Here is a 13,419-nt window from a genome sequence, read left to right as displayed (position 1 = left end):
GGTCTAGAGAGAAACTAATTTGGGGAAGGGGAGGGGGAGAGAGAGGGAGGGAGTATCAACAAAAGAAGAGGGGGGAGAGATGGGGAGAGAGCCCCCTGATTACCCTCTCTCTCCATCCCTTTGTTAATAATTCCCTTGCCCCCTCCGCTCCCCCTAATTGTCCTCTCTCTATCACTTTCTTCACTTCTCTCCACATCTCTCCCTCTCTCCTTTTTTTGATACTTACTATTCTCCCTCTCTTCTTATCCACTAATTACACCCAACTCTCTCTCTTACATTATTTATTTCCCTTAATTACCTTCTCTCACCTCTCTCCTCCTATGGGTTTATTGATACTTCCCTCTTCCCCTCTCTATCTCTCTCTTCACCTCTGCCCCATCTCTCTTCTCTCTTTGTTCATACTTTCCCCTATCCCCCTCTCCTCCTACCCCTTAACAATCTCAAACTCTCCCTCTCATTCTCTCTTCACCTCTCTCTCTCTCTCTCTCTCTCTCTCTCTCTCTCTCTCTCTCTCTCTCTCTCTCTCTCTCTCTCTCTCTCTCTCTCTCTCTCTCTCTCTCTCTCTCTCTCTCTCTCTCTCTCTCTTCGCCTACCACCTAATTAACTCTAGATCTCTCTCTCACACTCTCTCTTCTCCCCAATTACTCTCTCCTTCTCACCTCTCTCCCCCTCTCCTTTTGTTGATACTTCCCTATGCCTCTCCTTGTCCCCTCTGAATTTTGCTGCTAGAGATGAGAAGGAAATGCAGAGAGACTAGTCTAGATCTTAGGGAAGAGAGAGTGACATAGAGGAGGAAGTTATGAAGAGGTAGAAATAAAAGTGTAGAGCTTGAGAGAGCGAATGAGGTATTCAATGATATTTAGAGATATAGGTCTAGAGGGAGATGTATAAATATGGACAAAAGAGAAGGAGGAAGAAACAAATAGGTGGAGTGATAGGTTTAGGAGAGAGAGATGGAGAAAGGAAGAAACATAGATAACATGGTTTATCAAAATTTATTGAACTCAATAAAATTCCTAAATTTTATATTATTAATTACTTATTTAGTTTATTTTGAGATGATTGTTACAAAAAATTCATGCAATAGGGAAATCATATGAAAAAGTCATGAGCTTTTTATGTTTTAAAAATGAAGGATGAATTTAAATTAATTATAATTATTTTCTAAAATGAAATATTGAAAATCTACCTATTCCATATTATAGAGCTCTGAATTACCTTTCGAACGCCTATAAAAAATCAATATTTTGATATAAAACTCAAAAGTTATGCCCAATTTACTAAAATATGTTTTTTTATATTTTCAAAACGGATATCCGATTTAAATGAATATCCAATTTTAACGAATATCCAATTTTTATACATAATTTTTTCCCTCCATTTTTTCATTTGGGAATGCTTTGGGATTTGGCTTGGAAATGACAAGCCTTGAAAGTCAACTGAAAAAATGTGTTTTTCAGTATTGCTTGATTTTCCAGATTTTGCACTAGTGGCTGACGACTTTGTTTTTAGCCAAAATTGATAAAACAAAAAGGAATTTTTAAGGACGTTCTCAGCTTTCCAACAATATAAGGTTTCTCTTATTTTGACTTTAATAAATAATTATTTATTTTCTAATTAAATTATGACAAAAGTCGCGATTGATAGGCTGATTGAAAAACACCCATAAATTTTAAATGGTATAACATTTTTTGAATCCAAAACATGCATCACACTCTATGCTTCATCTACTATAGGGAAAAAAAAATTGAACTTAATAAAGTTTTGACCAAGTTAAGGTGGTTAGATGTAGGAGTTTTTGAATTTCTGAAAAGTTGTAGTAAAAAATTGATAATTAATTATGTACTTAATAAAAAATTATAAAAAAATATGTCATATCCATACATGAGTCTACTACTTATATTATAAATTTTATACAAAAACATTATGATTTGATTGTGATTAGGGTGGTCAGACATACACCTACTTCTTATCTTTTTCCTGAAATTTTAGTACCATTGCACTGAAATTTTAATTTTTCATCAAATAGGTTTTTTTTTCCAAAAAATAACTAGTAGCTTAGAAACTACTTTCAATTTTCTATAGATTCTAATCTTACATATTTTTAAAATAATGTTCACAACTTATTCAAATTTTCATGTCAAGTTGCATAACTCTGATTTTCTGAAATTTCATTACCACTTAAGGGCCTGTTTTGGCACACCATGATCCTGCACATACCCATTTTATAATTTTTTGCAATCAAAATATCTTGCATAGATATCCAAATTTTATAACACCTTGTATTGTAGGTGATAGATCACTTTAAGGTCATCTCTTTGACCTTGATACCTCTATATTTTGACAATGTCCTCTTCTTAAGAAACCCATAATTATACAAAGAACATTAATAGCTTATAGTTTTCTCCTTAATCCAATCCTATAATTGACTAAACTAATTGAATTTTCATTACTCCTCTTTGTCATAAAAAACCCCATTTCTATCTTTCATGAGTTTATTTGAATTACCTTGTCCAGCTTCATCCTATTCAACCATTGAACGCCAACCTCTTTTTATTCTACCAATTTCACCAATTCTTTTTAGTATATAGACCTATTTTTCTTAATTATCTCTTTGGAATTCCTTATCACTGAATCATGTCTAAATATTATCTTTTCATCTTCACTTTCATAATATTCTCCTAGGATATGTTTCTATTAATCCAACCGTAGTAACTATTGAAGTTCTTTTTCTCTTTTTTCTTAAGTTTCTACATGACACATTTTTCTTGAGTTTTTCTTTTTTTCCTTTGTATTACTTTTTATTTCATTTTTGTCAATGAGGATTCTCCTATTATACATTCACTTTCTATATTTGATTTGGTTTCTCCTCTATTTTAATTATTCATACCTTATTTAGCATCATATGTTACATTTGGACTAGACAATTATTCACTTTCTAATAAATGGTGCCAACACATTATTATAGAGCTATTAAATTTATAAGAAATATAAATATCATATGATTTATCACCACAAAATCATATATACAAATTTTCCTCCTTTATTTATTTTGCATTTATTAGCATAATTTCCTAGTTTACCATAGTTATAATATCTTGGCCTTCTGGTCCTTTGTGTGGTACCTCTATTATTATTGTGGTAGCCTCCCCCATCGTCTCCTCAATAGTTATTGTGGTAACTCATGGAGGGTCATATATCTTGATTTGTAGTACCATATACTATATATTGCTAAGTGGTCTTAGACTTTCTCTTATTAAAGTTCCCATAGCCATAGGGCAAACAAACATTGAATGCTCGTATAGTTAAACCCTATGTTCTCTCCATACACATCCAAAAATTTATTTCCTAGTCAATCCATGAACTATTGGTTCATGTTCTTCTTCTTACTGAAGTAACATTGGACACCTATTTGTGCCATCTTTTCCCACTTTATACTTTACTTAATTTCTCAAGATCTCTTAGTGTGGTAGCCCTCTCCATGCTTTTGATTATCAAACATTCATTCCTTAGATATTCTTCCCTAATGTAATTTTTAAACCAAAAAAAGTACTTCCTCTAGGTGGGAGAGAAGTCTCAACTTTCTCACCTTTCATTATAATTTATAATTTCAATATTACATTTTTGAACCCTAATTAAAATGATCAATTTCATGCTTTCCTACTACATCATTCTCCCTTATCTTTGACTATGATTCTATTACGGTAATCAATTGTAATGCATCCTTGTATTGAGAGAAAACCTTCTCATCTATTTCTACTATAATATGAGAGCTTAACCCTTAAATAAAACAATCAATTCATTTCTTTTATGTCAAGGTATCTCGTATCTTTCTTACCACACTTTTGAATCATTGTTCATGATATTCTATTGGTTCCTCCTTAGTTTTTGTCATCTTCCATATTTTGTTTATTTTTTGTTCATACATTAGGTGAATGGAAATGAGTTAGGGATTATTAATGTGGTGTATCTACTACTAGAAGAAAAAATAGCAAGGGAAATAAGGTGGAAGACTTTCAAGGCTTAAAGATTGGCTTTACCACATACTTTATACCTTTTGGGTATGATGGTATGAGTAATCGTACAAGTACGGGTTCCGCAAAAAGGAAGTGAGATGGGAAGTGGGTTGAGAAAAATGAGTAGGGAAAATAAACAAACCCAAGTTTTTTAGACTTAAAGGAAAAGTGAATCCTCAAATTAGGAATTAAGGATGGTGAATACTCAATGCTAAAGGAGAGAAATCATGGAAATTGTAAATGGAGAATAATTGAGGCTCATGGATTAGTCTTTTAACTTAATAGGTACATAAATACATGGAGACATAAATCCTAGTGCCAAAGGTAAAGAAGTGAGAAAAAGAATAGGAAAATTGATGATAAAGTACATAGGTAATGAGGAGTCTAAATGACTAAAATAATCAAAGGTCTTAAACAAAAATGTAAATGTTTGGTTTCAAGGAATGGAGGGAGAATATTGGCAAGTTGAAACCTTTGAGCCCAATAAAGGCTACCAATTGACACAATCACCTCTAACACTTATAAATTTATATAGGTTAAGATTTTTAGGCATGTGACAAGTATTATGAAAGACAAAATGCTACAACAAGAACATTTTTTGATAAGGAGGTCTATTGACGGATTTCTTAGATTAGTTATAGATAGTAGCCAAAACATGGTTCTATTAAGAAAGGAAGCACTTGCCTTTGATAAATTTGCACTTCCTAATATAGAACCCAACATCACCTAGAAAGGGGTAAGTCTGATAACACATAAATATAAGGACAAAAATATTATTTTTTTTATCAAATGTCAATAAGAGGCTTCATAGGCAACAAAATCAAACTAAAAAAAATGAGAAGCACATTAGAGTCCTTTCAATAAGAATGTTATGCTAAGTAAAGACTCAAAAGGACCAACATCAACAAAAGGTTCCTTGATTTTATCTAAAATTAGAGGTGATGTTTCAAGGTATAAAGAACATTTGTCAAATATTTCTTAAAGTCATTGCTGAAAGACTCCTAAACCTATATTCATATGTGATTTACGGACGGCAAGAGAAAACAGATCCACACATCCACCTTAGGGTTAATTGACATATTTTTGATAAAGCTAAAGCTGTCCTCAAGGTAGGCAACACAAGCAAGTAGTTCAAGCACATACATAATGATCAATTGAAATGTAACGTAGTAAAGGTTACCCATGTGATTAAAATATGTACAACCCACATTCTCTAAAATTGCCTGGCTGCATGCACATTTAACACGAAGTTTAGTTTCAGAATATGTTCTAAATTGCTTCACCAATTCAAATACATTTAAAGAGCATCTTTGAAAAATTCATTTTGTGCATATCCGACAAACATTGCATTCTCTGAGACCACATTTTTTTGGCATTTTGTCAAACAATTTACATGCCTCGTTTATGCCTCCACATTTTCCATCTCTCTATTAGAGCATTTCCAACGATAATATCTGACAAAAATCCGCCTTCCATTAAGCTTTATACATATGAAAAAAGCCCTTTGTCCATTAAGGTTGCACGATATGGCTCTAAATCTGTTGATAGCATTTGGTTGAAAGTTTCTGAAGCCTTTTGAAAAAATCCCTTTTATGCATATCCTCCAAGCATGACATTTCATGAGACCACATTGTTTTAGGCATTTTGCGTACATATATAACAAAGCCGTTGCAACTACAATATCCCATAAAATTCCTTACTTTTCACCTGTGGTGGATGACCAAACCCTGTTCCAAAGCTCCCATTTTGACACAAGTAGGGAGGATGCTAGCAAAGATTGCAGCCGATTAGATCCTCTTGAAGGTTTCTGAAGCTTTTTCAACAAACGCATTCTGTGCATATCCTGCAATCGTAGCATTCAAAGAGACCAGAGTGTGCATATCCCACAAACAGTTTAGATGCATTGTCTTTTCTTCCACATTTTGCACACATGTCTACCAGAGCATATCCTGAGGATCGCCCATACCCTGTTCCAAAGCTGCCATTTTTGGCACAGGTCGGGAGTACACATAAAACGGTTCGGTCTGGAAAGTTGTTTGGCGTATGAATATAATATGGGCGGCAAGATAAACCCATTCAAAAAAATTTAAAATTTACGTGGGCTCTAAAGCCAATGGAAACGGAGCTTGTGAACGGCAAATGGGATGGTTGAAGAGGGCCCACCAGCCACCTAAGCGCGGTCAACGCTTAGTGTGTGTGCTGTTTAAGCCATCCCCATTAACTTTGCAAAAGCGGCAATAAGCTGCGAACTGCCTCCACTGGTGTTTGCTCTGCCCCTCTTCCTCCCACAACCAAACCTTTCTCCACTATTCCGCCCTCTTCTCCAAAGTCCGCTTGTAATGTTATGTACCCGCCGCCGCCGGAACATTCTGTAACGACACCTACCAATGCCCATCTACCTTTTCCAACTTTTACCATATATTCTCGGCTAAGAGGTCGAGTCATTAGTATAATTTCTACCGAAATACAATTTAGAACAAAGCAGAATATAGAGGCACCACCATTGGAGCTACTCTTCAGCGGCAAGCCTGCCTTACGCAATTTTGTCTGACTGGAGAAGTAGGCAACGATCATGAGGTTCGGAGAGATTAAGGAGTTTACAAGTGAAGCCGCATTGGGAACAGCCCGTGCACATATTCTTATCTCATCAGGCCATTTGTGCAAATTCCTTTCACAACATTCGGTCAATGCGCAATCACATGAAAAATAACTAGAATTTTCAACTCCAAGAAACTATTTTTACCTGTATTCTTTGAATACAACGTTCAATAACTAATCTCTTGTTTGCTTGGAGTCCCAGCCACTTCAAATTCTGCATGCGTCCCAAGCTTTCAATACCCGTCACCTCCCAGCAGGTGTCAACAATCAATTCTTGCAATCTTGTGCAATTTTCCAGACCTTCGATTTTCTTAATTCCGCAGCAATCTTCTATTAGATGAAATTCTGTCAGAGAAGTTAATCCTGCAAAACTCGGAATGCTCTTCAGCATTTCACAGTTTTCCAAACGTATTGACTGGAGGGTCCTTGGCAGTGCTTCGATCTCTTTTAAATGATGATTCTTCAAAACATGGAGACTTTCCATGTGAGGACAACAGTCTTCGGAAAATGAAATCCTGTACACTTCTGTCCCATTCAAATATATCTTCTTGAGGTTGCTCAATCCAAAAGATAATGCTCTGATTGGACAAGAGGATATAATCAACTCTTGAAGATTACTCAGTTGCATATTGATTTTGGTAGAGATTTCAGGTTCCGACAATCTTCAATTTCGAGATTCCTCAATGAAGACAAATTTCCAAGGGAGTCTGGTAAACGTTCCAGCTTAGAACATTTATAAATTTTAAGATTCGTAAAGGAAGACAAATCTCCAAGAGACGTTGGCAAGCTTGTCAACAACACCTCTGCTATTCTCATCTTTGTCAGCCTGTTGAGTTGACCGATGTTATCTGGTAGGTCCCTTAAACTGTGACAGCTTACATAGAGCTCTCTCAAGGATGCCTGATTTGTGATATGGCAAGGCAACTCTTCCAGTTGATTGCAATTAGAAAGGTTCAAAAACTCGAGCTTTTTCATGTTTTCCAGAAAGATTAAGTCCTCTAATGGGAGTAGATAACATCCCTCTTAATTGAGATGTTCCAGGAGCTTCAGGGTTTTAAAAGAAACCGGTAAGCTTTTCAACTCGCAGCAATACACCAAACATAGATGCAGCAGATTGCTCAAATTGCCGAAATTGCTCGGCAGTGATGATAGATTGAAACACTTATATAACAACAGGTGTTCAAGAGATCGGAGAAGGCAAAATTCGTCAGGCAGATTCCCAAAATTGTGGCTCTTAACGATTACTATCTTTTTCAAATGACTGAGTTGGCCTACTGATTTTGGAAAACCTTGAAATTTGTGGCATTGAGAAACAAGCAACTGCCTTAACTGCAAAGGAGCCTGCAACACATTTCAGAGAAGGGAAACGTAAAGCATACATCAATTATAAAAGGATTGAAATATACATCTATAATAGAAAAAAAGGATGCAACTTACCTCGCCGTCAGTCTCCCCCCACAACTCTTCCAAGTGATGGTTTACTCCATAGTTCCCTTCAAAATCTGTTTCATCCATTACTTCGCAGAGTTCTAAAACCCTCAACTTTTGCAATGAAAGCCCTGACGGAAGTTTTCGCTGGCCAATTTCGAACCAACGAAGCCAAACCAGCTCCCTTGATACTTCACCCAATACTTGATTAAAATAATCTCCACTAATGACTAAATATTTTAGTCCAACTAAAGGAGGTGCAAGTGACAAAGTTTCTCCGTTTGTGTTATCCATGAGTTGTCCGTGCGAGCAGCAAACGCGAAACTCATCAATCTCACCATGTGTTTTGACCATTGATGGCAAACGCAGATATACTTGTTCCTGAAAAGAAATAACATGAAATACTCACAACAAAGTATACATAAAAATATTAAGCTATAAATTTCTACAAACAATTAAAATGATTAGAAGAAAGTAGAGAAACAAACCAAATGAGCATTCCATGTTATTTGATTTGAGGTCGTCATTATTCGTTGAATGCTCATTCTTTTCTGAACATCGAAAAAATACAAAATCTAAAATTATAAAATAGAAGAGTTAATAAAGCTCGCACTGATATCAAACACATACAGAGCCAACCAATGTAAATTGGTAAGTTGTTTAGGGTATTTGATTGCACGCCAGAAGTTTCTTAGAAAAATTTCAGTGTAAATGGATAAAAATTTAAGGACTCAAACATTCTCTGTATTAACAACGTTTTCTTTGCATTGATAAGCGATATAATAAAAATGTCGATTAAATTTATTTATAAAGATTACATTTTCCAACACTGAAGAGAGAAAAGATATAAAATATAAGAGTCAATACAACCAGCACTGATATCAAACACATACCAAGCCAACCAGAGTAAACTGATAAGTTGTTTAGGATTTTGTAAAATAGGTCTAGATAGGAGAAGTTTCTTAGATAATTATTTCAGTGTAAAATCAATAAAAAAATAAGAACTCAAAACATTATGTCTAGTATCAAGGTTTGCTTTGCATTGATTAGTGATATAATTAAAAAATTTAATTGATTTCATTTCTATCAAGTGAGGTAATAAAAAATATTAATTTTACTTCTTGTTTCTAAATATTAATAATTTGTTGAGGAAACCAAAGGCGGTAGGGTAATTGTTTGTGTGCAATGTCTCTTCCCAAATCCCTTAAGTGGTCATGCATTCTTATGTGATTCTCATTGTCAAGGTCAACCAAACACTTATGAAAGAGCTTTTCCCAACTTCTTAGACCAGTCCACCCCAATCCATTCCACACTTCAATTGCTAACATACTCTCTTGTCCAATGAAGAAACATGCAGTATCAAGGAACATCTCTTTTTCTTCATCATCTAGGGTGTCATAACTTATTCTAAGCCTTTGCTTAATATCATGAGGCAATATTCTTGAGATCTTAGCCAGCTGTGATTCCCAATGCTCTTTGCGGAGCTCACCATATAGTTGTGCTCCAAATACCTTAAGAGATAAAGGCAATCCATTACATACTTTTATGAACTTTTCAACAAATTCCTCAAATCCATCTTGTGGACAAGATTTTAGGAAAGCATGCCAACATAATAGTTGTTTCACATATAATGGATCTAGTTCCTTCATTTTATATATGGAAGAGATGCCCCAAGATTTAAGAACATCACATACTCGTGAGGTAACAATGATGAAACTACCCTTTCTAAACATATCTTTCATAGCTAATAAAGCATCCAATTGTTCTATACTATCCACATCATCAAGAACAATCAATACCCTACAAGATCTGAAACCCCCTGAAAGATTTCTCATACCATCCTCAATATTGTCAAATAGTAAACCTTGGATGCCAAGGTCACTGAGGAGTTTCTTCTGCTTCTCATGCAACATGCTTTTGGTTTCGGCATCTCGAACATGAAATACAAAGCTGGACCTCTCCATTGAAGAAGATATTTCATTATACAATTCTTTTGCAAGGTGTGGTTTTTCCAGAACCACCCATACCCCAAATTCCTATAATTTGTACATCTTTCTTACCATGGACAGATTGGAGTGTATTCACCTTAAAATCTTCTACTATTTCTTTCAGACCAACTGGATATTTTGCAACCACTAATGGAACCTTATTATTTATTTCTTTCAAAACACCGCTCACAATATTCTTTAGCAGCTTCATCTCATCCCTGACCATTCAAAACATGGATGTGTCAAATTACTATCAGGTGATTATAGTCAAAACTAAATACATGGATGAGACAAAAATGCATATTTTTAAAGATAGAGATGCCGAATGTATGGCACTAACTCATTACTCTTAATGATTTGGCCATGGTAATGTGAGGTGTTGTGAAGTGCGGTCTTCCACTCCTGAAGTTGTTCCACACTGTATCTACCCTTCTGCTCATGATCTTTAAAGGCTTGAACATACATTCCTTTCCCTTGATCTGCCCATCTGAGATAACTAGGTTCTACATAGTAGAATATAGGAATAATTTTTGCCCCAGATTTAAGCATAAATGAGAGCTCTGCCAAACGCCAAGTTGAATCTGTATAGCTCTTGGAAAAAATAGCTATATGAAGCAAAGCGCTGGCCATTGCTGCTTCTATTGTTCAGGGCAAGAAATCACCATATTATGACTCTTTTGAATCCAAAAAGATAGAGAGTGACATACCAGTAAGGATTGAAATCGGAACAGTCACCATAGTGATTCACACAGGCACACACTCCTATTAATGATAATAAAAGAAATATATACAACACAAACTTTTAGAACAGCTAAACAGTTAGGGCAGAAACTGCAGAGGTTGTTAGAAAACTACACTACCAAATCTAAACTATTAGAACAATCAAACAAACTAAAGATCTCAAAGGATTAGTTAGCATTCCCCCCTTAATCCAAATGGACATTTGCCATGCCAAGCAACATTCGGAATCGTTCAAATTTTACACATCCCAATGCTTTGGTGAAGATATCGACAATTTGATCTACAATGGAACAATGTTGTAAATGTAAGGTTTTGACCTCAACATGATGTCGAATCAAATGATATTTGGTGTTGATATGCTTGGTGCGATCATGAAATCTAGGATTCATGACCAATTGAATTGCAGAATTATTATCAACAAGTAAAGGCATTGAAGTTGTCTGTTTCTCCTGCAAATCATCGAGAATTTTCCTGAGCCACACAATTTCTTTGTTGGCTTGAGCTGCTGCTACATATTCAGCTTTAGTTGTAGAGTCAGTAGGAACTGTTTGTTTCTTCGATCTCCAAGTGACAGCGCCTGATCCAAGAGTCATCAAATAACCAGAAGTAGATACCCCATGTTCTTTGTCGCCATTAAAATTTGAATCAGAATAACCTGTGAGATGGAAGTCTGAAACCTTTGAGTATTTAATGCCAAGAGTCTGAGCTCCTTTTAAATATTTTAGAACTCGTTGAGCTGCAATCCAATGTCCTTCACATGGTTTATGCATAAATCTCGACAAAATTCCTACTACAAAAGTAAAGTCAGGACGAGTAGTGGTGACATAAATCAAACTTCCAACAAGCTGCCTGTACTTGGTTGGATCTTCGAAAGCTGCTCCTTCATTGGAAGAAAGCTTCAAATTTTGCTCCATTGGAGTGGAAACAGGTTTACAATCATGCATTCTAAATCTACATAATAACTCTCCAATGCATTTCTTCTGAGAAATAACAAATGAACTTAGGATTTTGAATGACTTCAATGCCTAAGTAATAATGAAGTAAACCTAGGTCTGTCATATCAAAAACCTTTTTTAGTTCTCTCTTAATGGATGCTATATAATCATCATTGTTTTCTATGATGAGAAGATCATCAACGTAGACAACTAGATATACAACTGATCTACCAACTTTCTTGACAAATAGAGTTGTGTCATCTAGATTGAAGTGCTTGTAATTTAATTTCAAGAGATGTTCAGTTAATTTTTCATACCAAGCATGTGGTGCTTGCTTCAAACCATATAAAGGTTTTATCAATTTACATACCTTTTTCTCTTGACCTTTGACAGCAAAACCTTTGGGCTGCACCATATAGACATCTTCTTTCAAATCTCCATTCAAGAAGGTTGTCTTACCATCCATATGATGTATTTTCCATCCTTTTTGTGTTGCTAAAGAAAATAAAGTTTTAATAGTACCCCACTTTGTTGTAGGAGCAAAAGTTTCTGTGTAGTCTACACTTTTTTGAGCATATCCTTTTGCTACAAGTCTTGCTTTGTGTTTGTCAAGTGAGCCATCCTCTTTATATTTGTTCTTATATACCCACTTGTAGCCAATAGGCTTGATTCCAATTGGAGGGTCCACCAACCTCCAAGTTCCATTTTTAATGAGAGCATCATACTCTCTTTGCATTACACTTCTCCATGCATCACTAGTTGTTGCTTCTTGAAATGAAGAAGGTTCATCAATAGCAACAAAGTTTAATTCATAATCAAATGTAACAAAATCATCATACCGGCTTGGAACTGTTCTAGTCCGTTGTGATCTACGTACAGGTTGCTCCATTGGTTGCTCTGTTTCAAGAGACTTTGGATCAGGAGCTGCACAAGGCGATTCTGATTCTTCAGAATTGCTATTACTTTTCAGACTATCCCCATTCTTTGGACCTTCCATAGGTTCATTGTTGTCATTCAAAACATCTCCATTCTCTGTCACAGGTTTTGGAACTTCCAAAGATTGACCTAGAAAAGGAATCCCCCCTTCAAGAGAGGGAAGTTCATTATCCCATTCATGATAGAATATTTTAGAGTGAAATCTATCAAGATGAGCAAGTTGTCTGTCAATAGTGAGAGTATCTTTGTCAAATTCAAGAAATATAACATCTCTAGAAACAATAAACTTGCTATTTTCTGCATCATATAGGCGATAAGCTTTAGAAGTATTAGAATATGCCAAAAAAAGGCATTTTCTACTTCTAGCTCCCAATTTATTTCTTAGGTATGCAGGAACCAAAGCATAACAAGCGGAGCCAAAAAACTCTAAAATGCTTGACAGTTGCGAGATGACCATGCCACAGTTCATAAAGAGTTTTGTTGTGTAGGGCAGCAGAAGGACTCCTATTCTTGATGTAGACAACACAAAGAATGGCTTCCCCCCAAAACATAAACTTAATAATCATAAAAAACATCATAGATCTTATCATATTTAGTATTGTCATTTTCATGCGTTCTGCCACACCATTATGTTGGGGATTATAGGGAACAGTGGTATGATGTTTAATACCATTTTCTAGCAGATATTTTTCAAATTCATGAGATGTATACTCCCCACCATTATCAGTTCTAAGGGTACCAATGAGCTGAATTTCATTTTTAATCTACAAATAAAAA

General features: G+C 35.3%; 1 protein-coding gene across 1 annotated transcript; it reads right to left on the bottom strand.

The window, feature by feature from the left end:
- Positions 1–6,233: 6,233 nt before the first annotated feature.
- Positions 6,234–10,660, bottom strand: LOC131042781 (TMV resistance protein N-like). Its single transcript, XM_057976103.2, has 9 exons — positions 10,371–10,660; positions 10,128–10,248; positions 9,737–10,078; positions 9,293–9,553; positions 8,531–8,593; positions 8,052–8,423; positions 7,904–7,955; positions 6,760–6,977; positions 6,234–6,659 (listed from the first exon to the last, which is right to left on the bottom strand). The coding sequence occupies exons 1-9, from the start codon at positions 10,658–10,660 to the stop codon at positions 6,234–6,236; spliced, it is 2,145 nt and encodes a 714-aa protein (XP_057832086.2).
- Positions 10,661–13,419: the final 2,759 nt, after the last annotated feature.

This window comes from Cryptomeria japonica, chromosome 5, assembly GCF_030272615.1.
Source record: "Cryptomeria japonica chromosome 5, Sugi_1.0, whole genome shotgun sequence".
Taxonomy (NCBI): Eukaryota; Viridiplantae; Streptophyta; class Pinopsida; order Cupressales; family Cupressaceae; genus Cryptomeria; species Cryptomeria japonica.
The sequence above is the reverse complement of the archived record's forward strand: the minus strand, read 5'-3'. Positions and strand labels throughout refer to the sequence as shown.

Coding starts and splice junctions, on each gene's coding strand:
- LOC131042781 (XM_057976103.2), bottom strand. CDS start 10,660: ATGGCCAGCGCTTTGCTTCATATAGCTATTTTTTCCAAGAGCTATACA. Junction 10,249..10,370: donor CAAATCATTAAGAGTAATGA/GTTAGTGCCATA, acceptor TTGAATGGTCAG/GGATGAGATGAAGCTGCTAA. Junction 10,079..10,127: donor AAATAGTAGAAGATTTTAAG/GTGAATACACTC, acceptor TACAAATTATAG/GAATTTGGGGTATGGGTGGT.